General features: G+C 35.2%; 2 protein-coding genes across 3 annotated transcripts in view; one reads left to right on the forward strand and one right to left on the reverse strand.

Moving 5' to 3' along the window:
- LOC123523055 (nuclear cap-binding protein subunit 1-like) overlaps positions 1 to 23397 on the forward strand; it is a 44666-nt gene extending 21269 nt beyond the window's left edge. For both annotated transcript variants that reach the window (XM_053549376.1, XM_053549374.1), the window contains exons 15-23: positions 374 to 477; positions 889 to 1008; positions 1661 to 1760; positions 4128 to 4221; positions 4586 to 4689; positions 12895 to 13009; positions 13507 to 13632; positions 16039 to 16152; positions 21767 to 23397. In XM_053549376.1, the coding sequence (XP_053405351.1) occupies positions 374 to 477; positions 889 to 1008; positions 1661 to 1760; positions 4128 to 4221; positions 4586 to 4689; positions 12895 to 13009; positions 13507 to 13632; positions 16039 to 16152; positions 21767 to 21880 (991 nt within the window). In that variant the 3' untranslated portion in view covers positions 21881 to 23397. The remainder of the gene's footprint in view (positions 1 to 373; positions 478 to 888; positions 1009 to 1660; positions 1761 to 4127; positions 4222 to 4585; positions 4690 to 12894; positions 13010 to 13506; positions 13633 to 16038; positions 16153 to 21766) is intronic.
- Positions 23398 to 23895: 498 nt separating this feature from the next.
- Positions 23896 to 25236, reverse strand: LOC123523056 (succinate dehydrogenase assembly factor 4, mitochondrial-like). The gene is made up of 2 exons (XM_045300657.2): positions 25083 to 25236; positions 23896 to 24581 (listed from the first exon to the last, which is right to left on the reverse strand). Exons 1-2 carry the CDS (start codon positions 25126 to 25128, stop codon positions 24268 to 24270), a joined length of 360 nt encoding a protein of 119 aa, XP_045156592.2. The 5' UTR covers positions 25129 to 25236; the 3' UTR covers positions 23896 to 24267.
- Between the last annotated feature and the right edge of the window lie 527 nt (positions 25237 to 25763).

Consider the following 25763-nt stretch of genomic DNA (forward strand, 5'->3'; position numbering starts at 1 on the left):
ACCATCCATGTTGTAATTTTTAGGTGTATTTTGACATAACTTTACCTGGTAAGAATTTTTTTGTGGACTTTTTTTTTGGAATTTCTTCTTTTTGTTGTTCCTGTCCTTTGGGCTTCAACAGTCAAGTTCTTTAAATTTTGCTCCCATCCTTGGATGTAACCCTTCGGGGGTATATTGCCCCGCTTGGCGGCCCTCTTGTTGTTTATTGCACATAAACAAACTAAGCGAAACCGAGTCTTGACTAGTGTTGTATATTTTGTTACCTGTCATGGACATACTGTACCTGTTAGTTATTTTTCATCCTTAGGATCTCATAGATTTGTTTATTTTATATTTAGAAAAAAAAATGACCAATTTGAATTATGTGTTACAGATTATCGTATCATCAGAGGATAAAGGACACAGTACCAGAGGCTTTCAGTGAACTCGTACCAGCCAAACCTCAGGCTAGGTTCAAATTTGAAGAGGAGGGGGCAGGTATGTCTTGTGATGGTTTTTGATGTTTTCTTGTACCTTTACTTACAAAAATCACAAGTGTTTCAGAGTGTTAACATTTGTTGTAAAAACAATACTGGAAAAGAGACATTATGTTACTTAAAAATCAAGGTAGAAAAGGAAGGTATTTAAAAGAAAGGAAATCCAATTCTGTGAATCTTTCAATTTTGTTGGCATAGAATTTCATGGTTTCAGTGTAAAAATTTAATTTGGACACGAATTTGGATTACATTTTCAGAGATGAAATGTGAAGTGTATTTGTTATTGTGTTTTGGCACTGGTTGACACAATGATGAATAGTCTCCCACTAGTAAGAATGATTTCAAAGTATTTTCACATAAAGCTATTGAATGTTTTGATATGCAATGAGAACAAAAGTTCTGAATATTACAGGAACTTTACCAGGAACTATGGTTGCCCACCAGTTGATAGATGCTATCAAGTCAAAATGTACTCCAGAAGAAACTCTGGTTTTACTCAAAGAATTACCCAATCCACTGGCTGATGACACAGGTACACTAATTACAATTGCTAAAGATTTAATAGCTTATTTTTACAGAGTGAAAACTGACTAAATGTAAGATCCATTTTGAAACCTTGATCTGCTAATAATTTAAGTTGGGCATCTGTCTTGCTGTTTCTTTTATTATTAGCTCGACTTTTCGAAGAAAAAATAGACCTATTGCACTCGCCCCGGCGTCAGCATTGGAGTTGGCGTCGCCGTTGATTAAAGTTTTTGACAGAGTTATGCCCCTTTTTAACTTAGAATTTTTTGGTTAAAGTTTTTTGATAAAGTCAAATATCTCTGTTACTATCAAAGCTTTTGACTTGAAGCTTAAAATAGTTATTACTATCATCATGCCCCTTTTTAACTTAGAATTTTTTGGATAAAAGTTTTATAAAGTTTTTACTGGCAAAGCAATTCAGAGTCGAGCGTGCTGTCTTATAGACAGCTCTTGTTTATGTTTTAAATCCTTGGTTTGCATTTTTTTACGTTGATCAGCATAGAGATTAAGAAGTCTGAATTTTGAAACCAGTTTAAAAATCCATTAACATTTAAAAATATCATTTATAAATTGTATAATTATATTTTCGAAAACTTAGAAAATTTAGATAAAGTTGCTTGATATTGCAAATGATTTCCTACATATCCTTTGCTTTACAGATGAGCCTTCTCACCACCCTGTCAGAATAGATGTGTTTGTTTCTACACTGTTACATCTGGGATCAAAATCATTTTCACATTCATTCGCAGCCATTGCAAAGTAAGTGCAGGGACTACCTTAGCCTGGAAATTTAGGGAGAAGTGACTTCTCCCTCCTTGGGAAACAGGGAGAAGTTTTGAAATTTTGGGAGAAGTTCGCCAAACGTGAGACAGGACATTGCTTATATGCATTAAATAACAATAATAATGTTTATTCAGTTCCATTTGTAGTATTATCTTGCTATGACTTAAATAAAAATGGTGCAATGTTTCAACAATACAGTACATATTTGTACTGTTTTACTGCAAAATATTTAACAACTTGACACAACAAATCTTTCCTCATATAATCAGTACTTAATATTTCTTGGATTAAATTTTTCCCTTCCTAGAGCAGCTTTTTCAGGTATGTGAGCATTCTGAGTTTAAATTTTTTTTATGTTCCTTCAATTTGACAAACTACAGAGTTTAAAATTGTATTGATCAGTAGATAAAATACTTAAAAATCAGGGGCAATATTTTTTAAAACTACATATTTTGACATAAAAAATCTAAAAATTGGTTAAATGTATTACCTCCCTTTAACACATTTCAGAATTAACTAAAAGAGTTGTCTGCTATTTTTATCAAACAACAAATTTAATAGTTTGTCAAGGGCCATATATTTAACTTATATATGTTTTTAATGAAAGAGAAATGCAGATTAAAATGAATAGTAAGCAGATCCCAATTGAAAAATAAACGTCGGGAGTAACGGGTAGTCTACACTGTGATGGCAATAAAAATTTCGAAACGATTTTTATCTGAAAACAAGAATAACTGGATAAGACAAGTACTGAGGGCGTTCGGTTGACCCGAGGTTCCGTGTTTTGACCCGCGAAAATCAAGAAAAACACGTAGTTGACCCGCACAAAAAAAGTGTCCAGTGCATCGGCTCGATCCGCGAAATGCATCTCGAGTTCGAAGTTCTGCATTGTCAAAATCTCGATGAATTTCAATTGTTCACTGCCACAAACTAAGTATGACAGTAGGCGGAGCGTCGTATGTTAATTAGCTACTGACAGATGTCAATCACTCCACGCGGCGACTGACACGTAATAAGGTTTGTAATTCGGAAGTTAATTATCGCCGTTTTACGAAGTTTTGGGGCTCTCTGATCTCCGATGTCGGTCAGCTTTAATTATTACTCTTTCATTCTTTAATTATCGTTTACTGCAATCACATTAAATGCAAACAATTAGCAGCTTATCATGCGGCGTCAATCTGAAATCAAGTGATCATCTTTTGTTGTCATGGACACGTTTCGCCGCGCGTGCCTCCCGGTGACATCCTGTGTATTGCGTATTGTGTTTACAGACTTTACATAACCGAGATGTATAATATCGGCGCACTTTATTGCCGATTATGTTTTCCTTTCATCCAATTTTAGGGCGACTTGAACTTCGCTTTTCTGGGCGGGAAGGGCGAAGTGAAATATTTTAAAGCGAAGTTTTCGCTCAACTTCGCCTAAAACGCAGTCCCTGAAGTGTTTTTACGACTGTTTACAGATTGGTATTGAGATACTGTGCAAGTTAAAAAGTTTGTGACAAGGATATGTTCGCAAATTTCATGAATTTAAGAAATTCCTGAAAATATCAGCCAGCGTAAATTTCCACATTCACCAAGACACATAATTATAGCCAAGAAAAGATAAACAAACCTGACTTTTGCTTTTTAGTTTTCGGTGATACGTGAATATTTCCGTTCGTATAACAACAGGAACCGGAAATTTGCAAACTTTTTGACTTGCGATAATATCCACTTATATTGTAGTGAATGTGGTAGTGTTTTACATGTCTCAAAGCGAATATTCCATAGACAATTTATTTTTTGTACAAATCTCTGATCTTTAAGAATATTTTGCTTGCTAAGTTAGTGACATTAACTCTAATAGTATAGTTTGCTCAAAATTTTGTATTTGTTTCTAAAACCTCGCTTAATTTCTGTTGATTTAAAACGTTCATCAGCAAATCTCCAGCTTTGGGATTCCGAATTTAACACATTTATGGACCATGTATTTTATTGGGAAATTTATTTATTAATAAGTATTCAAATATAATTTTTATGCCTGTGGTGTCGAAGACCTAGAAAGCATGTAGCGAATTATTTTGGAAAACATCCTGATGTCTGGTGCCTGTTCCAAGTAACTTTTAAACAAAAGTAATTTGTGTAATTTTGCTTTAAATTTTATGCAAATTTCAGGATGTAATAATACAAGAAGTTCAAATTTCTACCACAAGGTTGGTTTTATAGCATATTTTAGGTATTAAATCAGTAGAAATCTAGTGAAAAATGAGTTTGTTTGAGATACTGAGCCTATGATGAAACTTACAAGAAAGCAGCCTATGGTTGAAATTTATTGAGTTTTGTTGTTACGGTTTGTTTTCAGGTTTCATTTTGTGTTGAAGATGTTGGCAGAGTCAGAGGAAGGACAGATCTGTCTCTTGAAGACAATGTATGAAGTGTGGAGCACCCACCCACAGGTACATTTTATTTGGTTTTATGCTCTCAATGGAGAGGATGTCCATTATTTCACATGGTGAGAGAACTGATGGTTGTATTGCAAATTAAAAAAATCTTGTAAGTTTTAAATCCAAAAACTATGTGGCCAAAAGTTTCTGTTTTTGTCAGAACCACACAATTTTGTGTGAACAAAAGTTATGAAATGGATGATAAATAGTTTTATCAGGTGTTAATCTATTGTATCATTCTAGTAATTCGCTGAAAATTTGATTTTTTGCATGAAAGTAGTTCTTGGCCAGTCAATCCATAGAATAAACTGTCCAAGTTTTTTGTTGTTAACTGTGGCTTCACTTAAAAATTACTCTGGTATTTTTTTTTTATCAGATGATGGTAGTTCTGACAGACAAGCTTCTGAAGACACAGATTGTCGAATGTTCCTCGGTGGCAAATTGGTTGTTCTCGGCAGATATGGCTCCAGATTTCACAAGGTTTGTTAGTAACATCTATTGTAATAAGATTTTTAAAATTATGTGACATACAGTATTGGCAATTTTCTGAAATTAACTGTCAGATGTAAAGGCATTTATTTTGTAGCTTGCTGCATTTTTAGCTCACCTGAGCAATGCTCAGGTGAGTTTTTGTGATCGCTCAATGTCCGGCGTCTGTCTGTCGTCTGTCAACATTTAGCTTGTGTATGCGATAGAGGCTGTATTTTTCAACTGATCTTCATGAAGTTTGGTCAGAATGATTACCTTGATGAAATCTAGGTCAAATTCGAAAATGGGTCATCTGGGGTCAAAAACTAGGTCACTAGATCAAATCAAAGAAAAACCTTGTGTATGCGATAAAGGCTGTATTTTTCAACTGATCTTCATGAAATTTGGTCAGAATGATTACCTTGATGAAATCTAGGCCAAGTTTGAAAATGGGTCAGCTGGGGTCAAAAACTAGGTCACTAAGTCAAAAACTAAGTCACTATGTCAAATCAAAGAAAAACCTGGTGTATGCGATAGAGGCTGTATTTTTAGCTCACCTGAGCAATGCTCAGGTGAGTTTTTCTGATCGCTCGATGTCCGGCGTCCGTCGTCCGTCGTCTGTCGTCCGTCGTCTGTCAACATTTAGCTTGTGTATGCGATAGAGGCTGTATTTTTCAATTAATCTTCATGAATATTGGTCAGAATGATAACCTTGATGAAATCTAGGCCGAGTTCGAAAATGGGTCATCTCGGGTCAAAAACTAGGTCACTAGGTCAAATCAAAGAAAAACCTTGTGTATGCGATAGAGACTGTATTTTTCATTTAATCTTCATGAATATTGGTCAGAATGATAACTTTGATGAAATCTAGGCCGAGTTCGAAAATGGGTCATCTCAGGTCAAAAACTAGGTCACTAGGTCAAATCAAAGAAAAACCTTGTGTATGCGATAGAGGTGGTATTTTTCAATTAATCTTCATGAATATTGGTCAGAATGATAACCTTGATAAAATCTAAGCCGAGTTCGAAAATGGGTCATCTCGGGTCAAAAACTAGGTCACTAGGTCAAATCAAAGAAAAACCTTGTGTATGCGATAGAGGCTGTATTTTTCAATTCTTCTTCATGAATATTGGTCAGAATGATAACCTTGATGAAATCTAGGCCGAGTTCGAAAATGGGTCATCTCGGGTCAAAAACTAGGTCACTAGGTCAAATCAAAGAAAAACCTTGTGTATGCGATAGAGGCTGTATTTTTCAATTGATCTTCATGAATTTTGGTCAGAATGATTGCCTTGATGAAATCTAGGCCGAGTTCGAAAATGGGTCATCTCGGGTCAAAAACTAGGTCACTAGGTCAAATCAACGAAAAACCTTGTGTATGCGATAGAGGCTGTATTTTTCAATTGATCTTCATGAATTTTGGTCAGAATGATTGCCTTGATGAAATCTAGGCCGAGTTCGAAAATGGGTCATCTCGGGTCAAAAACTAGGTCACTAGGTCAAATCAAAGAAAAACCTTGTGTATGCGATAGAGGCTGTATTTTTCAATTGATCTTTATGAATTTTGGTCAGAATGATTGCCTTGATGAAATCTAGGCCGAGTTCGAAAATGGGTCATCTCGGGTCAAAAACTAGGTCACTAGGTCAAATCAAAGAAAAACCTTGTGTATGCGATAGAGGCTGTATTTTTCAATTGATCTTCATGAATTTTGGTCAGAATGATTGCCTTGATGAAATCTAGGCCGAGTTCGAAAATGGGTCATCTCGGGTCAAAAACTAGGTCACTAGGTCAAATCAAAGAAAAACCTTGTGTATGCGATAGAGGTGGTATTTTTCAATTAATCTTCATGAATATTGGTCAGAATGATAACCTTGATGAAATCTAAGCCGAGTTCGAAAATGGGTCATCTCGGGTCAAAAACTAGGTCACTAGGTCAAATCAAAGAAAAACCTTGTGTATGCGATAGAGGCTGTATTTTTCTATTGATCTTCATGAATTTTGGTCAGAATGATTGCCTTGATGAAATGTAGGCCGAGTTCGAAAATGGGTCATCTCGGGTCAAAAACTAGGTCACTAGGTCAAATCAAAGAAAAACCTTGTGTATGCGATAGAGGCTGTATTTTTCAATTGATCTTCATGAATTTTGGTCAGAATGATTGCCTTGATGAAATCTAGGCCGAGTTCAAAAATGAGTCATCTCGGGTCAAAAACTAGGTCACTAGGTCAAATCAAAGAAAAACCTTGTGTATGCGATAGAGGCTGTATTTTTCAATTGATCTTCATGAATTTTAGTCAGAATGATGACCTTGATGAAATCTAGGCCGAGTTCGAAAATGGGTCATCTGGGGTCAAAAACTAGGTCACTAGGTCATATCACGTAAAAACCTTGTGTATGCGATAGAGGCTGTATTTTTCAATTGATCTTCATGAATTTTGGTCAGAATGATTGCCTTGATGAAATTTAGACCAAGTTCCAAAATGGGTCATCTTGGGTCAAAAACTAGGTCACTAGGTCAAATCAAAGAAAAACCTTGTGTATGCAATAGAGGCTGTATTTTTCAACTGATCTTCATGAAATTTAGCCAGAATGATTACCTTGATAAAATCTAGGCTGATTTCGAAAATGGGTCATCTGGGGTCAAAAACTAGGTCACTAGGTCAAATCGAAGAAAAACATTGTGTATGCAATATAGGATGTATTTTTCAATTGATCTTCATGAAATTTGGTCAGAGTGATTGCCTTGATGAAAACTAGGTCGGTTTTGAATATGGGTTATCTGAGGTCAAAAACTAGGTCACTAGGTCAAATTAAAGAAAAATCTTGTGTATGCGATAGAGACTGTTTTTTGCAGTTGATATTTATGAAATTTGGTCAGGTTGATTGCCTTAATGAAATCTAGGACGAATTTGAATATGGGTCATCTGAGGTCAAAAACTAGGTCACTTGGTCAAATCAAAGAAAAAACTTCTGTATGTGATAGAGGCTGTATTTTTCAGTTGATCTTCATGAATTTTGGTCAGAATGATTGCCTTGATAAAATCTAGGTCGAGTTTGAACATGGGTCATCTAGGGTCAAAAACTAGGTCATATCTAAGAAAATGCTTGTTTTATCGCAAGAGACCAATTTTTTGGTCCAATCTTAATGAAAATTGGTCAGAATATTTGTTCCCATGAAATCACTAGGTCAAACATGTTTTACACTGTTATGGAGTGTTTCTTAGGTGAGCGACCTAGGGCCATCTTGGCCCTCTTGTTCAAATAATCTTTATAAATTTTGGTCAGAATGATTGCCTTGATAAAATCTAGGTCAAGTTCGAATATGGGACATCTGGGGTTAAAAACTAGGTCACTAGGTCAAATCAAAGAAAAACCTTGTGTATGCAGTAGGGGCTGCATTTTATACCGGATCTTCATGAAATTTGATCAGAATGTTTGTCTTGATGAAATCTAGGTTGAATTTGAATATGGGTCATCTAGGGTCAAAAACTAGGCCACCCAGTCAAATTAAAGAACAACCTTGTGTACGCAATAGGGGCTGCATTTTACACTGGATATTCATAAAATTTAGTCAGAATGATTGCCTTGATGAATTCTAGGTCAAGTTAGAATATGGGTCATCTGTGGTCAGAAACTAGGTCACTAGTTCAAATCCAAGAAATACATTGTGTATGCAATAGAGACTGTATTTTTCAATTGGTTTTCATGAAATTTGGTCAGAATGATAGCCTTAATGAAATTAAGGTCAAGTTTCATCTGGGGTCAAAAACTAGGTGGCTAGGACAAATCAAAGAAAAATGTTTTGTATGTGATAGAGGCTGTATTTTTCAATTGATGTTCATGAAATTTGGTCAGAATGATTGCCTTGATTAAATCTAGGTTAAGTTCGAATGTAGGTCATCTTGGCTCAAAAACTAGGTCACTAGGTCAAATGGAAGAAAATACTTGTATACATTTAAGAGACCACATTTTTGGTCCAATCTTAGAGAAAAATTGGTCGAAATATTTGTTTCCATGAAATCACTAGGTCAAACATTTTTACGCTGTTATGGTAAGATGAGCGACCTAGGGCCATCTTGGCCCTCTTCTTTTATGCTAGCTTACGAGTAACATTAAGTAACTGCAGCATATGTCTGTTCTAGATTTTATGTCTGCTCAATAACTCCCATCAGGCATGGCGTTTAGAGTAACATGGCATATTTGTTAACCATAACATGTCAGATGACAAATTGCACAAAAAAAAATAGCTAGATCAACAGTACCAAGGTCAAGGTCAGGGTCACAATCTGGGGTCAAAGGTTAAGGTTTAGTTCTTGTCTGTAACTCTATCCTCCATCAAGGGATTTCGAAATAACCCTACAAATATCTTTAGCGTAGTATTTTTAGCTCACCTGTCACAAAGTGACAAGGTGAGCTTTTGTGATCGCGCGGTGTCCGTCGTCCGTTGTCCGTCCGTGCCTGCGTCCGTCCGTCCGTAAACTTTTGCTTGTGACCACTCTAGAGGTCACATTTTTCATGGGATCTTTATGAAAGTTGGTCAGAATGTTCATCTTGATGATATCTTGGTCAAGTTCGAAACTGGGTCACGTGCCATCAAAAACTAGGTCAGTAGATCTAAAAATAGAAAAACCTTGTGACCTCTCTAGAGGCCATATATTTCACAAGATCTTCATGAAACTTGGTCAGAGTGTTCACCTTGATGATATCTAGGTCAAGTTCGAAACTGGGTTACGTGCCATCAAAAACTAGGTCAGTAGGTCTAAAAATAGAAAAACCTTGTGACCTCTCTAGAGGCCATATATTTCACAAGATCTTCAAGAAAATTGGCCAGAACGTTCACCTTGATAATATCTAGGTCAAGTTCGAAACTGGGTCACGTGCCATCAAAAAGTAGGTCAGTAGGTCAGATAATAGAAAAACCTTGTGACCTCTCTAGAGGCCATATTTTTCATGGGATATGTATGAAAGTTGGTCTGAATGTTCATCTTGATGATATCTAGGTCAAGTTCAAAACTGGGTCATGTGCGGTCAAAAACTAGGTCAGTAGGTCTAAAAATAGAAAAACCTTATGACCTCTCTAGAGGCCATATATTTCATGAGATCTTCATGAAAATTGGTCAGAATGTTTACCTTGATGATATCTAGGTCAAGTTCGAAAGTGGGTCACGTGCCTTCAAAAACAAGGTCAGAAGGTCAAATAATAGAAAAACCTTGTGATCTCTCTAGAGGCCATATTTTTCATGGGATCTGTATGAAAATTAGTCTGAATGTTCATCTTGTTGATATCTAGGTCAACTTCGAAAGTGGGTCACGTGCCATCAAAAACTAGGTCAGTAGGTCAAATAATAGAAAAACCTTGTGACCTCTCTAAAGGCCATATTTTTCATGGGATCTGTATGAAAATTGGTCTGAATGTTCATCTTGATGATATCTAGGTCAAGTTCGAAAGAGGTTCATGTACGGTCAAAAACTAGGTCATTAGGTCTAAAAATAGAAAAACCTTGTGACCTCTCTAGAGACCATACTTGTGAATGGATCTCCATAAAAATTGGTCAGAATGTTCACCTTGATGATATCTAGGTCAAGTTTGAAACTGGGTCACGTGCCTTAAAAAACTAGGTCAGTAGGTCAAATAATAAAAAAACCTTGTGACCTCTCTAGAGGCCATACTTTTCATGGGATCTGTATGAAAGTTGGTCTGAATGTTCATCTTGATGATATCTAGGTCAAGTTTGAAACTGGATCAACTGCGGTCAAAAACTAGGTCAGTAGGTCTAAAATTATTAAAATCTTTTGACCTCTCTGGAGACCATATTTTTCAATGGATCTTCATGAAAATTGTTCAGAATTTTTATCTTGATAATATCTAGGTCAAGTTCGAAAGTGGGTCACATGAGCTCAAAAACTAGGTCACTGTGTCAAATAATAGAAAAAACTACGTCATACTCAAAACTGGGTCATGTGGGAAGAGGTGAGCGATTCAGGACCATCATGGTCCTCTTGTTATAATTGTCTCACATCTGTTATAATTGACCCAGGTAAAACCTAGGTCTTAACTTGTAAGGTCAAGGTCACACTTTGATGAAAGGTTTACAGGTTAATTTTGTGATAAATAAATAACATCATCCAGCAAAGGGATTTTGAAATAACTGCAGGAATTCTTGCACTAGCACGATGTTTAGCACAATACCTGTATCTCTATTATTATTATTTCATAAACCCTATGTAGAATTTGAACAAAACTTAATTTTTAGGTCACTTGAACTTCATTCAGGGTGAGCTTTTAATAAAGGTTGATGGTATAGTAACAGCTGTAGGATGTGCATATGTGTTGAAATGTGAACAGATATGACATTTATTATTTTATGTCAAACTTTCAGATACTTGAAGTTGACTTGTTTGGATATTCTTGACATATGTCCTACTATTTTATCCTGACATACCTCTTTTGCTCATAGACAGTTTCATAAATTGAAGGTTGGGTTAAACTAGTACTATAATGTTACTTACATTTATATATAACTGCCTCGGTAGCCTAGTGTTAGAGCATCCGCTTTGAGTGTGGGAAGTTGTGGGTTCAATCCCTAGCCACGTCATACCAAAGACGTAAAAAATGGAACTAGTAGCTTACTCGCTTGGCACTCAGCATTAAGAGGATAGTGCTAGGACTGGTCAGCCCGGTGTCAGTATAATGTGACTGGGTGGGGTATCATGCCACGTGTCTATGGCGTGATATTCCAGTGAGGCAGCACTATAAAGTTGGGCATTGTGCTCACTGCTACAAGTAGACACCGTTGTTTATATGACTGAACAAGAGTGCCAGAATGTCACAATATACGCCTGTCACAGCAAATTTCTTTACTCTAGCACCTGTATTTGCAGATGTAATTTTAATTTTGTGGTTGTTTAGTAATCATTGTAATTCTTTTGTTTTTCTAAGTCCACAAAAAAACTCCTTACCAGGTAGAGATACCTTAAAATACACCTAAAATTAGAAAGTTACAACTATGTTGTACCACAGAAAAGTGGTCTTGGTTTTTCCCTACGGTCAATTATAAAAAAGTTACAATTTAAGTTATTTATAGTAACAACTAAGGGAAGTCTTTAAAAAAAAAAAAAAAAAAAAAAAAATTCCAAAAAAAAAAATTGTAAGTCCACACAAAAATCCATACCAGGTAGAGATTGGTCAAAATACACCTCAAAATTGGATGTAACATGCATGTTGTACTACAGAAAAGTGGTCTCGATTTTTCCCTATGTCTAGTAATAAAAAAGTTACAATATAAGCTATTTATAGTAACAACAAAGGGAAGTAATTCTAAAGAAGGGAACTGCGCATGACACTTCGTCTCATGATGGTGTATAATTGTGCCAAGTTACATCAAAATCCCTCTATGCATGAAGAAGAAATGCTTCGGACAGTCATTCTTGTATCTGACCTTTGGCCTCTAAGTGTGACCTTAGACCTAGGGACCTGGTTCTTCCGCATGACACTCTGTCTTGTGGTGGTGAACATTTGTGCCAAGTTATATCAAAATCCCTCTATGCATGAAAAAGAAATGCTCCGGACAAAGTTTTCATTCTTGTATCCTTTGACCTCTAAGTGTGACCTTGACCTTAGACCTAGGGACCTGGTTTCTTTTGCAAGACACTCTGTCTCATGATGATGCACAATTGTGCCAACTTTCATCAAAATCCCTCTATGCATGAAGAAGATATGCTCCGGACAAAGTTTTCATTCTTGTATCCTTTGACCTCTAAGTGTGACCTTGACCTTAGACCTAGGGACCTGGTTCTTGCGCATGACACTCCGTCTCATGATGATAAACAATTGTGCCAACTTTCATCAAAATCCCTCTATGCATGAAGAAGATATGCTCCTGACAAAGTCCTACTTGAATTTGACCTTTGACCTCTAAGTGTGACTTTGACCTTAGACCTAGGGACCTGGTTCTTGCGCATGACACTCTGTCTCATGATGGTGAACAACTGTGCCAAGTTTCATCAAAATCCCTTCATGCATGTAGAAGATATGCTCCGGACAAGGTCTGTGGACGCCGCCCGCCCGCCCATCCGCCCGCCAGGGGCGTTCCCATAATACGTCCCGTTTTTCAAACGGGCGTATAAAAATTGTTGAAAAAGACCTTAAACCCGAACACACACACACATACATTTATATAATTTATCAGTCAGTCAGTAACATCAATCTATGTTACAGGAACTATGTGTGGGAGATAATGCATTCAACCATCAACAAGATGAGTAAACACGTTGAGAAGCTTCAAAAAGAGGCTGAAGATGCCAGAGACTTGTTGGATGCAGCAAAGAAAAAGGTGAACTTTTGATTAATTTAAATGAAATTTTCTTATTCGGTAATTCCTGACACATTTTTATCTCAAATCCTTTTGATATAGTGTCTGTGTTTTTGTAGGTGTGAGTAAAAGGATTTGATTATTCATAGCAGATTGTAGGTTTATGACCTTGATTGAATTTTATTGTTTTGTCACCATCATTGCAAACTTCTGATTGAATGTTTCTCCTTTAAGGCAGAGATGATTCAAATCTGTTGTGAAAGAGTATCCAGTATGATTTACCATTGTATTTACAAAAGGAAATCTAAGACAGTTTAGCCAGTATTATCTATGTAATACTAGTTATTTCATGATTTCTAGACAGTTTGGTCAGTATCTTATGTAATACTAGTTATTTCATGATTTCTAGACAGTTTGGTCAGAATCTTATATAATACTAGTTATTTCATGATTTCTAGACAGTTTAGTCAGTATTATGTATGTAATACTAGTTATTTCATGATTTCTATGTTCTGTAGATGGCAGATGGGTTAGACTATGAGGAAGACGATGAGATACCAACAGAGGAGATGGTTGAGAGGATGGAGGAAAGGCTCGAACTTGTACAGAATCAACAAAAACGATTGTTTCTCATCATCTTTCAGGTATGTATTCACTTAGAGTAACAAATTTTTTCCTTGTAGCTTATAATATTGGAGCTGGTTCATTTATCAACCTGTCTAGAGGAAATACTGCTGGGAAACATGTTCTTTTGTTCTGTAGAGATTACTAGGATCTGGAACTGCCGATAACTGAAACATGTTGACCATCCTGTGTAGTTTGAGTAAACAAGTTTGACTATAAATTGTGTCAGTGTGACTTTTACACCAACAAAACAAACAGATAAAAGTCTTACCATGTTTTCAATTTTACTCTTGATTTGCATTGAAAAGTTCTCATAGGTGTGCAACATACACAGGAATTTCATATGCAGTTCGACTTATTTCTTGTTAAACATTACTCTTTGAAAAAAGGAAAAATGAAATAAAACACAGTTTGATTGAATTGTTGTTAAACAGTGATATATTAGGTTGATATTCTTTATGTAAGCATCAACAGAATGTTTATGACTGTTAAAAAGACTAACACATACTTAGGGGGAAAAGTAATATATCTCCCACCACACAGTGGTGTGGGAGATATATTGATTTACTCCAGTCTCTGTGTGTGTTTGTCTGTCTGTCACTCTGTCACAAATCTTGTCTGCACTCTTTAAGTCGAACATTTCTCATCCGATCTTCACCAAACTTGAACAAAAAATTTTTGCCAATAAGTCCTCGGCCAAGTTCGATAACTAGCCAAATCGGCCCAGGCACTTCAGAATTATGGCCCTTGAACATAATTACTGATAGGACGGTTACTCCAACATGTGAATTACCAAAAGGCCGCTTACTCTAACACGTAAACATTATATAAAGACAGATTTACTAATCAGATGATTAGGCAGTTGTGGGAGACATGCGCTTTTCTCAAAAGCACCTCTAGTTTCCCTCAAAAATCCATAAAAAGTGAGTACTCTGAAAGCTACTTATTGCAATGTTCATGAAAGACCCTGAAAATTCACAGGACAGTCGGTCTGGTAAACATGATTTTTTTACTGGACCGGATAATATTTTACCAGACCTAATCCTTTTTAATAAATTAGGGGCCTCCGTGGCCGAGTGGTTAGAGTCGTTGACTTCAAACCATTTGCCCCTCATCGATGTGGGTTCGAAACCTCATTTGGGGTGTAGAATTCTTCACGTGAGGAAGCCATCCAGCTGGCTTACGGAAGGTCGGTGGTTCTACCCAGGTGCCCGCTCCTGATGAAATAGTGCACGGAGGGGCACCTGGGGTCTTCCTCCACCATTAAAGCTGGAAAGTCGCCATATGACCTAAAATTGTGTCGGTGCGACGTTAAACCCAACAAAATAAATAAATAAATAAGATATCTGATCTTTAAAACTGGTATTTATACATAGTCTATATAGACAGCATTACACAAATTACATCCCTTAAGTTTATTTCCACATATTAATTGAAACAGATTTCAGACATTAAGTTTTCAGGCTGTAAAAAGTCTCCCCGTACTTGGATTCAGTGTTGTTATATTTTCTGGTCCTTTGGGATCATGGAGTCCTTTCAACATATGTGTAATAGAGTCCCGCTTAAGCCGGTGCTAGCGGGTGTGAGAGGTGTTGCACATTTCATTACCTGTCATGAACAGACTCAATCAAAACGAGTCTACTGTTATTCTTCTTGGTTGCATTCTTTGCTTCCAAAGAATCTTTTTACAGATTTTATTCATGTTCATTTGCTATATCATTGCTATCTTTTCCCACACAAGTTTATTGTTTGCACAGAGTCCCGTTGATGTTGACATTGAAAGAGAAAGATGACCTTGGAATTTCTTGGAATTCCCGTCTGGTTCCCGTGTACATAAATCGAGAACCATTCACGAATAGTCTGAACAACGCATCCAATGATAACACGCGTTCTTAGAATTGTCGTGAATATCGTGAGGGGTTTCCACTGTTGCTATTTTAAGTACCAATCAAACAAGCGATTACTAAAATATAGTTTGACATCATTTCTCGGGATTCGATGTTACAATAATAATGAAAGTCAAACTTTAGCGAAATCGTGGAGGACTTTCTTCTTATTTTATCATATTGACATGCAATTTTTATCGGACACTCGGTCTTGTGAACGGCGGACTGGCTCAAAATTGACCAGACATGTCCTACGGCTTTCGCGACCTCTGTTTATTGACGTAAGATTTTTGCGTAATATTCCTGAAACAACCAAAAATATTGTGCAGAAGGTAGCAAACCATTGCAGTGCCTTTGAAAAAGGCAGGAAATTTACACTCTTGCTTTTTACCAATATCTAACTTTTATTTTCACCCCTTTTGTCATTTTTCAGTGTCAAATGTACATTACCGGTATAGCCAAACTTTGTGGAACATGCTGAAAAATTTCAACCAAACTGTGGGCGAGTGGCTTTAACCATAAATTACTTATTCATTTCAGAGATTTATCATTATTTTGACAGACCATTTAGCTAGATGTGAAAGTGAGGGAATTGATTATCAAACACCATGGTATAAATGGGTCATTGAAAGACTTCAGGAAGTGTTTCTCCTTGTGAGTATTACATTCCATATGTTAACTGGTACATACTGAAGACTAAATACATCTTTATTCCAAAAATAGTTGTTGTACTGCAGTAACAGATATATGGTTGTAGTTAAAACTTCTCAATATAACATGGTTTTTCAGTGTTGAATAAGAAAACACAGGAGATGGTTCAGTTTTGCCCAAAATCTCTAAGTGCAGTAAATTTCAAGTACTCTAACATTGAAAACTATTGTTTTATCAGACTTCATGCAATAGTTTGCTATTGATTTATTTCTGAAGAACATATTATGTGACATAATACACTTTTAACTCCATGGATGTTGGAAACCATCAATTTTTAACCAACATTTAAAAAAGTATCAAGTTTTCAGTATCAACACAGCTCGTGACCACATCAAAAATGACTATATATCTCTATGTTTTGTATGTGAAAGAAACTGGACCTTTGATCAAAATATTTTTGTGATCCTTGATTTTGCTCACTACTAAAACACTCCCATACATCCTAAATGTGGTAAAAAATACCTATTTCGAGGGTTCATCGCAATAAGGGCGTAACTACATTTTTGAAAACTTCACAAGAGAAGAAAAAAACTATTTTGTTTTCTTCTGTGTTCAGTCACATACAAATTTACCAAAGTTTTTCACTTAATATTAGACATGTTATATGAAACATTAAACAACATGAATGAAATTTGACAAAATAACAGTATATTTTAAAACATGTGACTTAAGCCCTTATTGCATGATTTTTCATGTAAATCTGGAGTAATTTTATATGCAAGATGGGCGTAAGTGGACTTACGCCTTTATTGCATGAAATTTTCTGTTGAAGTTGGTAAAATTGTGTCATGCAACAAGGTAGTATGTACAAAAAAGTAAATACAACTAAAGCATACTAGCACTTTTATACTCATTTTAAATGAAACATTTAAGAACATAATTGAAACTGAAGAATATAACAGCCTATTTTAAAGTATCAGACTTAACAGCAGGATTTTTTCATGTAAATCCGGAGAGACTGTATTTGCAAAATGGGCAAAAGTGTTCTTTTGCAGTAAAATTTCAATTAAAGTTTCTGATGAATTTAATATTTTTTTCACGTAAAATGGTATTACTATACAACAGAATACAATCATAAAAAACTAATTTATGTCTGCATTTTCTTTAATTAAACTGAATATTACACATTTCATTTTTTTTCCTCCAGGCCTGAATGAATATCTTTCTATTTGGCACTATGATAAAGGGAAAACAACAACAACAAGAAAGACTTTAAAATAGCAAAGCAGTATATAGGGAGTCTATCAAATATCAAATAGGACAAATGAAATCTGTCAGTCACTCTATTTCTTAAATTTCAGTCTTGCAAGCTTTATCAAAGACAAATGACATTAATTGTATATCTGACAAAATGAAAACACCACAAAATACAGGACATGACACACAGGAGATGGCCTCAGTTACCACAGCACAGTAACAGCATCTCTGCTGCATGTTATAACATGGCAATTTTCCTTGCCTATTAATTAATAAACTGAAACGGGGAGCGGTAGTCTAGTGGATAAGGTGTCAACCGCTCATTCATGGGGTCGTGGGTTTGAGCCCCACAACCATGACCTCTCATATTTATGACACCAGTATTGGATTTTCCAGAAGCAGACACAAGAGTGGTTTCAAACTGAAAACTAGATGTGTGTATAAAGGACACAGGTGCCCCCGCCTCCTGTCACTGTACATAATTATTATTATTATACCAGATTTATATAGCGCCCTTTTCATGATCAATTTCACGTTCAAAGGCGTTTTACATACTGGTAGTTCAAGTGCAGCCACACAGGGCGCATAATTCATCCTCTACTAGTACAGACACAGAGCGATCTGACCATAGGGACAGAGTGAGACAAAGCCCCCATGATAGAGATTTGAAATCAGATACAAGCTTGTCCGGCTAACTTAGCCTAGCTCGTTGCGAATAGACAGCCTGGTTCTTTAACGTGCCCAGTGTATAGCACTGATACACGCAAGGATTGCCTGGGTTCCTGACCAGTACACCTCTAGTTGGGTGGGAAACACTGAAAAGCGTTTCTGAAAATTTCAGAGTAGCTGTCGGAGATCAAACCCCCGACCTCAGGATTGGAAGGCCAGTGTGCAAACCACTGAGCTATCCATCCACCTATACATCATGGTTTCATGACTCTGGGTAAAATATATTTGATACATGCAACACAATTAAATGTTTCATCACTTTAATGTGTATTTTTCGCAAAGTCAGAGACCATAACTCCTGACTGGCTGAAAGAAATCCCAAACAGAACACCCAAATGTACAAGTTCACATGTTATAACAATCCCCTGATGTTTTCTGACTCTAATTCAAATACTTCTTGAGATACAGGCAACACAAACTTGTTTGCACGTATGCATTTTTTTTTACTTAAGGCCCATAACACTAGTATGACCAAAAGAAATCCTGAATGAAACCTTAGGTGCACAAATTTCCATGCTGAATAATATTTTTCCTCTTTGACCCGTGGTCAAATACGTTTTAAGATAAAGTGTGACATACACTTTTATATTCATTTTATGCATATTTTTTATTAAGTGAAGGGCCATAACTCTGGTCTGGCTGAATAAAATCACAAACAAAACCCAAGGGGGCAGGCACAGAACTGCTGAATAATAATCCTGTAACGTTTCATAATCTCTAATGTCAAATGCTTTCTGAGTTACTGTTATATGACACAGACTTAAAATAAAATGTTGGTCAGCTGTGAGAGATCCAAATTAAAAAACTAGCTAGGTGCACAATTTCACTTAATTGAGCTTGATGACACTTTGTAAAATACCTTTTTTGAGATATGCACAACATAAATTTGGACGAAAATACAAGGGCAACTCAAAGTGCCTCCACTCAACCCTTGCTCACGAAATTCTGGATGGCTCAAAAATCACACAGTGACTGTAACAATGTTAATACCAAAAGAATCTGTATAGTTGCAGATTTAGCATGCCTATCATTTGACATATTCCACCTGAGCACAATGCAAGAACCACAAGTTGGTTTATAAGTAAATATAAGAAGATAAAAATGCCCAGGAAATTTGCTGAAATGGCATAGAAAATATGTGGTAAGTACCGGTATACAAAACAAGAGCACAGCCTTGTGGGTGCAGACACTCGTCTGATTTTATTGTCTCTGTATAATAGAAATATTGTCTACCCATGATTTTCTAAGTTCAAAAGGGGCCATAATTCTTGCAAAAACAATTTAAAATTACGGTACTTGCTTTGCAGAGTCAGCTTTAATAGCGAATACCTTCACCAAGAATTAAAGCAACAGCTTTGACCTTTAAGGAGAAAAGTTGACCTAAATGCAAAATTTAACTAAAAAAACAAAAACACTAAAAAAAACTGATATTTTCCTATTCCAGAAAGGGGCCATGATTCTTGCAAAAAGCAGGATGGAGTTATGTTTCTTGCTGTACGTAGTCAGTTACTGATGTTGAACAAGCGTTGCAAGTTTTAAAGCATGCGAACACTGACGCAGACGTTGACGCCTGATCAATTGATGACAACAACTCGTCAATAAAAAAAAAAAAAAAAAATCAGATAAGCTAAAAAGCTTCGAATATTACCAAACTGGCATCATGTATTATTATGTTACTGAATAATACAGTCACACTTACATTTCAAAGAATGTATGCTGTATGTCTTAGGCTGTGGCTGTTCACTGTAAACTATAGCCTGAAGTACTGGCTTTTGATGTATGACACCTTTTTGATTTTCATTTTATTATTAAAGTAACTAAATTTTTAAAAAAATTGCACATTTCTACCTCATTTTAAATATTTTGTTTCTTTTGGTGCCATACAACTAAAATTTTGGTACAGATTATTGAGTAGTTTTTCCTAGGCCAGACGCCTTTCATGTATTATCACATTTCATTGCTGGACTTCCCCTTTTATATGTATATGGAGTTTCATTTACAGTTTTCGTGGTCTATAATCCTTTTGCAATACTGTACCGAGTAAGCAGGCACAAGTATAAAAATCTTCAAGTAATTGGTACTGCAATTTATTTGTTTTCAAGAAAATCATTTTTTAACTGGACCCATACATTTTTCAAGGGCATAAAATATTTTTAAACCATGATACATCTTAAAAAGCCTGCAAGGATGTAGAACATGTACTTACTTCGACCATGGTACGACTTTACAAAATTCAAGGAAATTGAAATATTTCCTACCACGATACACCTTTAAATATCTTTAAGAACAAGGATACACCTTTAAAAATCTTTAAGAATACAGAATATAGACTTACTTTAATCATGATACACCTTCTGAAGTCTTCAAGAATAGAGTATAGCCTTTTTTTAACCTAGCCCAATTAATATTTTTTAAACTGTTAATTTTGGATAAGATGTTAATATATTCATTTTATTTTACGAGTATAGAAATCTTTCTTTTTGGCAATAACTATTGTGGGGCAAGTATGGCTTTCACTTTGAAAGTATTGGGCTATTAGTGCATTAAGTAGCAGTAAGATGAATGGGGGTCTATCATTTAACTGTAGCTAAATTTGATATTAACATAACCATGCACACAGGATGAATCTACCATTTGTAAGTACTGACTCTTATAAGCATAAAAAAGCTTTTCTTGACTTCAATGTCATAAGATGTGACAATACTACATTTACTTTAAGGGTCATGCATCAGGATAATGCCCTTATGATGTCATCATTACGACATCACCGAAATTATCTGATTACACAAGCCTGTATTGCAGGATAGATATTAAGACTACTGGATACTTTTTTGCATGCAATAAGGCAGTAAGTCAACTTACTTCCATATTGCGCGTAAAAATCAAGGCAATCTGAGATACGCCCTTATTGCAATATCAAAATAATGATATAAATAACTGAAACATATGGTTTAAATTTTCACAGTATATAAATTAGGTCAAAATAAAGTGAAAAATCAAAAAAAGTGATTTTTGGTAAAATATGTAGATACGCCCCTATTGCGTTGAACCCTCGATTTCTAAAGTCTGCAATTTCATCAATATTCAGTAACAATGTTTGGAACAAAATGATAATTCAGTGTCAAAAGAGTATAGAATAAAAACATTCTGGCAAGTTATATTTTTCTCAGTCCTCACAAGTTCGAAAACTTTCTAAATTTTGTACAGCCTTAGGTGAACCTTGTTCTTTGAATGCTTTTAGAACTAGTGCATCTTTCCTGTAAGTAGTTTTGATTCCAGACTCTTATTCTGTCTGCAAACTTATCACTCATTAACCTTTACCTGCTAAACTTCTAAAATGGACTGGTCCCTCTTTCAATTTGGGCAGTACCACTTATTATTCAAAGGGGTGTCAGTGAAAATTTAATGACTAAATAGCGAACAGTGCAGACCATGATGTACAGGCTGATCTTGGTCTGCACTGGTCGCAAAGGCAATATCACATGCCGCCAGCTGGCTAAAGGTAAACAGAATTTAGAAAGTCTTACGGAGTCATAACCTTGGAGCCTTGGTTTACAATCACAAGGAAAGATTAAGAAAGTCCCCTTTTCCTCAAGGTCAGTGTTTGTAACATATATTTTTCTATTTACAGCATCACAGCCTGGTGTTTAAGTACATCAACACGTTGGAGAGTTTGTTATTCACAAGTGACATTGACATTCATATCCTTGAAGTGTTTCAACAGTTCTGTGCCCTTAGATCATGAGGATGATAACAATGAATGAAAAGTGTCTTCATCGGGAAAATAAACTCACAAACTGTTCTGTTTTCCTCCAAATAACAACATGAAAAAATGAAATCTGGAAAAAGTGCTTTTTGTTGTTTTTTTCCATAGAAATATGAGGGATTCAGAATATTGTTCAGTTTTCATTAAAAACACTATGAACAGTTCAGCTAAAAAGTCAAAATATTTGTAACAGGTTTTTTTCCTCAAGATTCAAGATATTTTATTGGCTAAAATCATACAATAAGCTCATTTCCAATTATTGGATAATACATCGTAATATGGCAGTTAAACAGTTTAAAAGGTAATATCAAGAAAAGCATGAAATTCATGACAGTCATCAATAAACATGCTATGACAAAAATTCTAATACGCTTGTCTCTGTTAAAACACTCTTACGTTAGAATGATGTCACATTAACGAGCGGTGACGTCAAAGTTTTTGTTGCGACCAAGAAAGAGCGCTTCTATATTTTATATACTGTTTTAGATAAAGGGCATATTAGAATATAGTCATGTTCTGTATAAAAGTATAATGTAAAATTCATTAAATTCAGTACATTTGAATTCATACATTCACAATTTCTTTGTCACTGGATAAATAATATATTGAAAAACTTTACAAAATCTCATTTCCCTGTGTTAAATAATCACCGGTATCATAATTTATCAATGATTTGCCCTTTTTACATTCTTCAAAAGGCATCATGTTATGTTAATAGCGAAGAGCTTTGAATTGTTTATTTATTTTTAATCCATTTATTATACTTATCAGCTATATTGAGAGCAGTTGTTATTTGATTTACAGGAGAACAGCATGTTTTCTTATCATTAAAATTTTTTTTTTTTCTTGTACTAAATACTTAAGTCCATTTAAGATAAAACAATATACTGTAGCTGTATGTGTCAAAAGAAATTACATGTCTCATTAATAAAATTCCTAGGCGCACACTGGCTTCTTGCTGGTGGAATTGGAAATATTGTTGCATCTTCATCAAATTACGATCTTTTCATTTGCAAGTGTCATATTGTTATTTTGTTTTGTTTTTTTAGAAACTGAATGGTTTTATTTACAGATAATTTGTGTGTTATAATGACCATTGCCTTTATGAGGTGATATCTTTAGAAATCAAATACTAATTTTATATTTAGTTTCATCAATTTGTGTCATGAAATTCACAGTGAATAATCTGCATAAATTACATGAATAATCTGCATAAATTATTCGTTGATGTCAAATATTTAGAGTGACTTTTAAGTTTTATAATACTTCAGAGGTAAAAGGTGCTGAAATGGGCTAAAAGGAATTTTATGTGTTTTTCAAAATCTTTGGATGAAGCATCAACACTTTATGGGAAAAAAGAAAAATATTATAAATAATTGCTTGGATATGTTAAAATTGTATTACTTTAAGAAAATGAGTTCTACATCTTGACAATGTTAAAAACCAGTTATTCAAAACAAAAATCTCTTATGTTGTCAATAAATAGTAAAGAAACAGATGTTTTGGTTGTTTACTTGGATATTTCTCCCTAGATATAGCCACAAAGTACTTGTTATTCCCCTCTCCCCATTTATGATGGGGGCATTTAGTGTTGCTGCTGTCTGTCCGTACCCGCACTATTGGCCTGGTTTGCTTCAAACTGCCACAGCTGAACAAGCTTGATGTGCAGACGACCATAAAGGAAGGAACATTTGCTGTGACTATTTTTAGTGCAGTTGTGGCTCATTGATAGTTTTGCTATATAGAATATATTATAGGGAAAAATCTTGAGTGTCCAACCTCAAGTGGCGGGTAGTTTTGGCCTAGTATACCTAAATATCACATTTGGCAGAAGTGAGCAAGCTTAGGTAAAAAAAAACCCCACTTTTACTTTACATTTTACATTAACTGATGAAATAAACTAAGATGAAAGGAGGAGATCTTGACAAAGGACAGATCTTATAAATTTGCAAATATCTGTTTATAAATACATAATTTTTATAGAAAAGAAAAAATAAGAAAGAAACAACTTTATTAACTACCTGTACTGATACAATTATTTTCCAAGAAACAACAAAACACCTCACACAAGCAACATTTTTTTCAAAAGTTTGTTATATCAAACCAAATTTCCAACACATGGCAAGAACAATTCTTTTAGAAAAGTTTTCTATATCATCAAAAAAGTATTTATTTTTATAGCTCCTTAATATCATTAAACACATATGCAATGAACAAATTTAGCTTGCACAGACATATATACTCACATTTTCCTCAATTAATTAGAGATTATTTATTAAAGTGAGTACTTCTTATTTATCACATATATATTTATAATCGCTCGGCATCTTGAGAAATGTCACATTTTATTCAAATATAAAGGATGACTAGAAATCAGTTACTCGTCCTTTTCTCTCCCAGTCCCCATATCTCGTAGGTTCAGGACCACGAGGTCCACCTATTTCTCCAGTCACTGGATTTTTATCATCTGGAAAACGTTCTAATGGTTCTTGCTCTGAGTATATTTCTACAGATTCATCTGTATCGTGCTCCCATTTATCATCGAATCGACCTGCAGGTGTTTTTCCTTTTTTCCTCTTGGGTTTCTTTTTGTCGTCTGAATCAGAAGAATGGTGTCTACATGTAACTGCTGTCACTGGATGGAGCAGAGACTGGCTAGCAAACGTCTGACGTATCAACCCTACAATAGGAAGTATATTTGGGTCAATTTATCATAAATGGCCAAAAATTTGCACAAAGTGGCCAAATCTGTAATATTGGAAGGTGCAAACAATTGATGCTTATATTTGAATCATTAATGATGTAAGCATTAAGAAACTACACGTCTATAAGAAAGGACCTGAATAATGTTGCAAAGTCCACCATCATTGCCTTATATATATTTCTCCTGGTATATGCGACTCACATTAATTTATGCATCACAGTATCAGCTCTACAGAATAAATGTGTAACTAACATTCATAAGAAGGTCAATTTGTAAAAGTGACAATGTGTTCATGGCCGTGTTCATTCCGTAGGGCTGATCCTCAGCAGTTCAAAAGCAGGAGATTATCAAGTACTGCAACGTTCATGGCATATCCGAATACTCCAACACTTAACATATTTTCTTGTAACATTTGCTTTCATTTCAATACTGGGGATTAAAAACAGATTTGTTGTATAAGAAATGAATAATATTTACCCGAACCGATCCTTTCCAGCTGTCTTATTATTCTGTATGTTGTCATTTTATTTTTCTGTCATTTCATTTCTTTCGTAACCTTGTTTGGGTGTAAAACCACTAAAATTAAAGGAACCGGTAACGGCTCAGGACAGCATAAATCCAAGACGGCCCTAAGGATGTAGGAGCGAATTTTAAAGGTTATAACACACTAAATAGTTGTTGTTCTTTATTCTATATAAAATTGACCTATTTCCAATGACCGCAGCACACATCAGGACCCATTTTAAATTTCTGTAACTTACATTTTCTTGAAGAATATTGTCAGTGCTAACTAAAAATCAAAAGAAAAGTGGGGGTCATGTTTGATGCAAGAAAAATAATTTCAGTCAAACACACAAACTGCAAAATCAGCTAAAAAATGAGACCCCAAATTATACTGGTGGTGTATGATCTAAGTTTCCATGAAAAATTTTGTCATGGTGTTATTTCATGATCAAAATGCTATCTTCATGTCAAGCATAGATCTGTCATGTGATTTTACCAAAAAAATTGCAAAGAAAATAAGGAAAATAGCTCTACACAGCGAAAAAACTGAGGACTATTTGTATCCGCCATTATGCGACTACCATTTTTTTCGCGCCATTTTTCTATTTAGTGTCTGTATGCCTATAAGAAAAACTTTTTTCTCTGACAGTGTGC

Source organism: Mercenaria mercenaria, chromosome 8, assembly GCF_021730395.1.
Source record: "Mercenaria mercenaria strain notata chromosome 8, MADL_Memer_1, whole genome shotgun sequence".
Classification (NCBI taxonomy): Eukaryota; Metazoa; Mollusca; class Bivalvia; order Venerida; family Veneridae; genus Mercenaria; species Mercenaria mercenaria.

Coding starts and splice junctions, on each gene's coding strand:
- LOC123523056 (XM_045300657.2), bottom strand. CDS start 25,128: ATGACAACATACAGAATAATAAGACAGCTGGAAAGGATCGGTTCGG. Junction 24,582..25,082: donor GCTGGAAAGGATCGGTTCGG/GTAAATATTATT, acceptor TTCCTATTGTAG/GGTTGATACGTCAGACGTTT.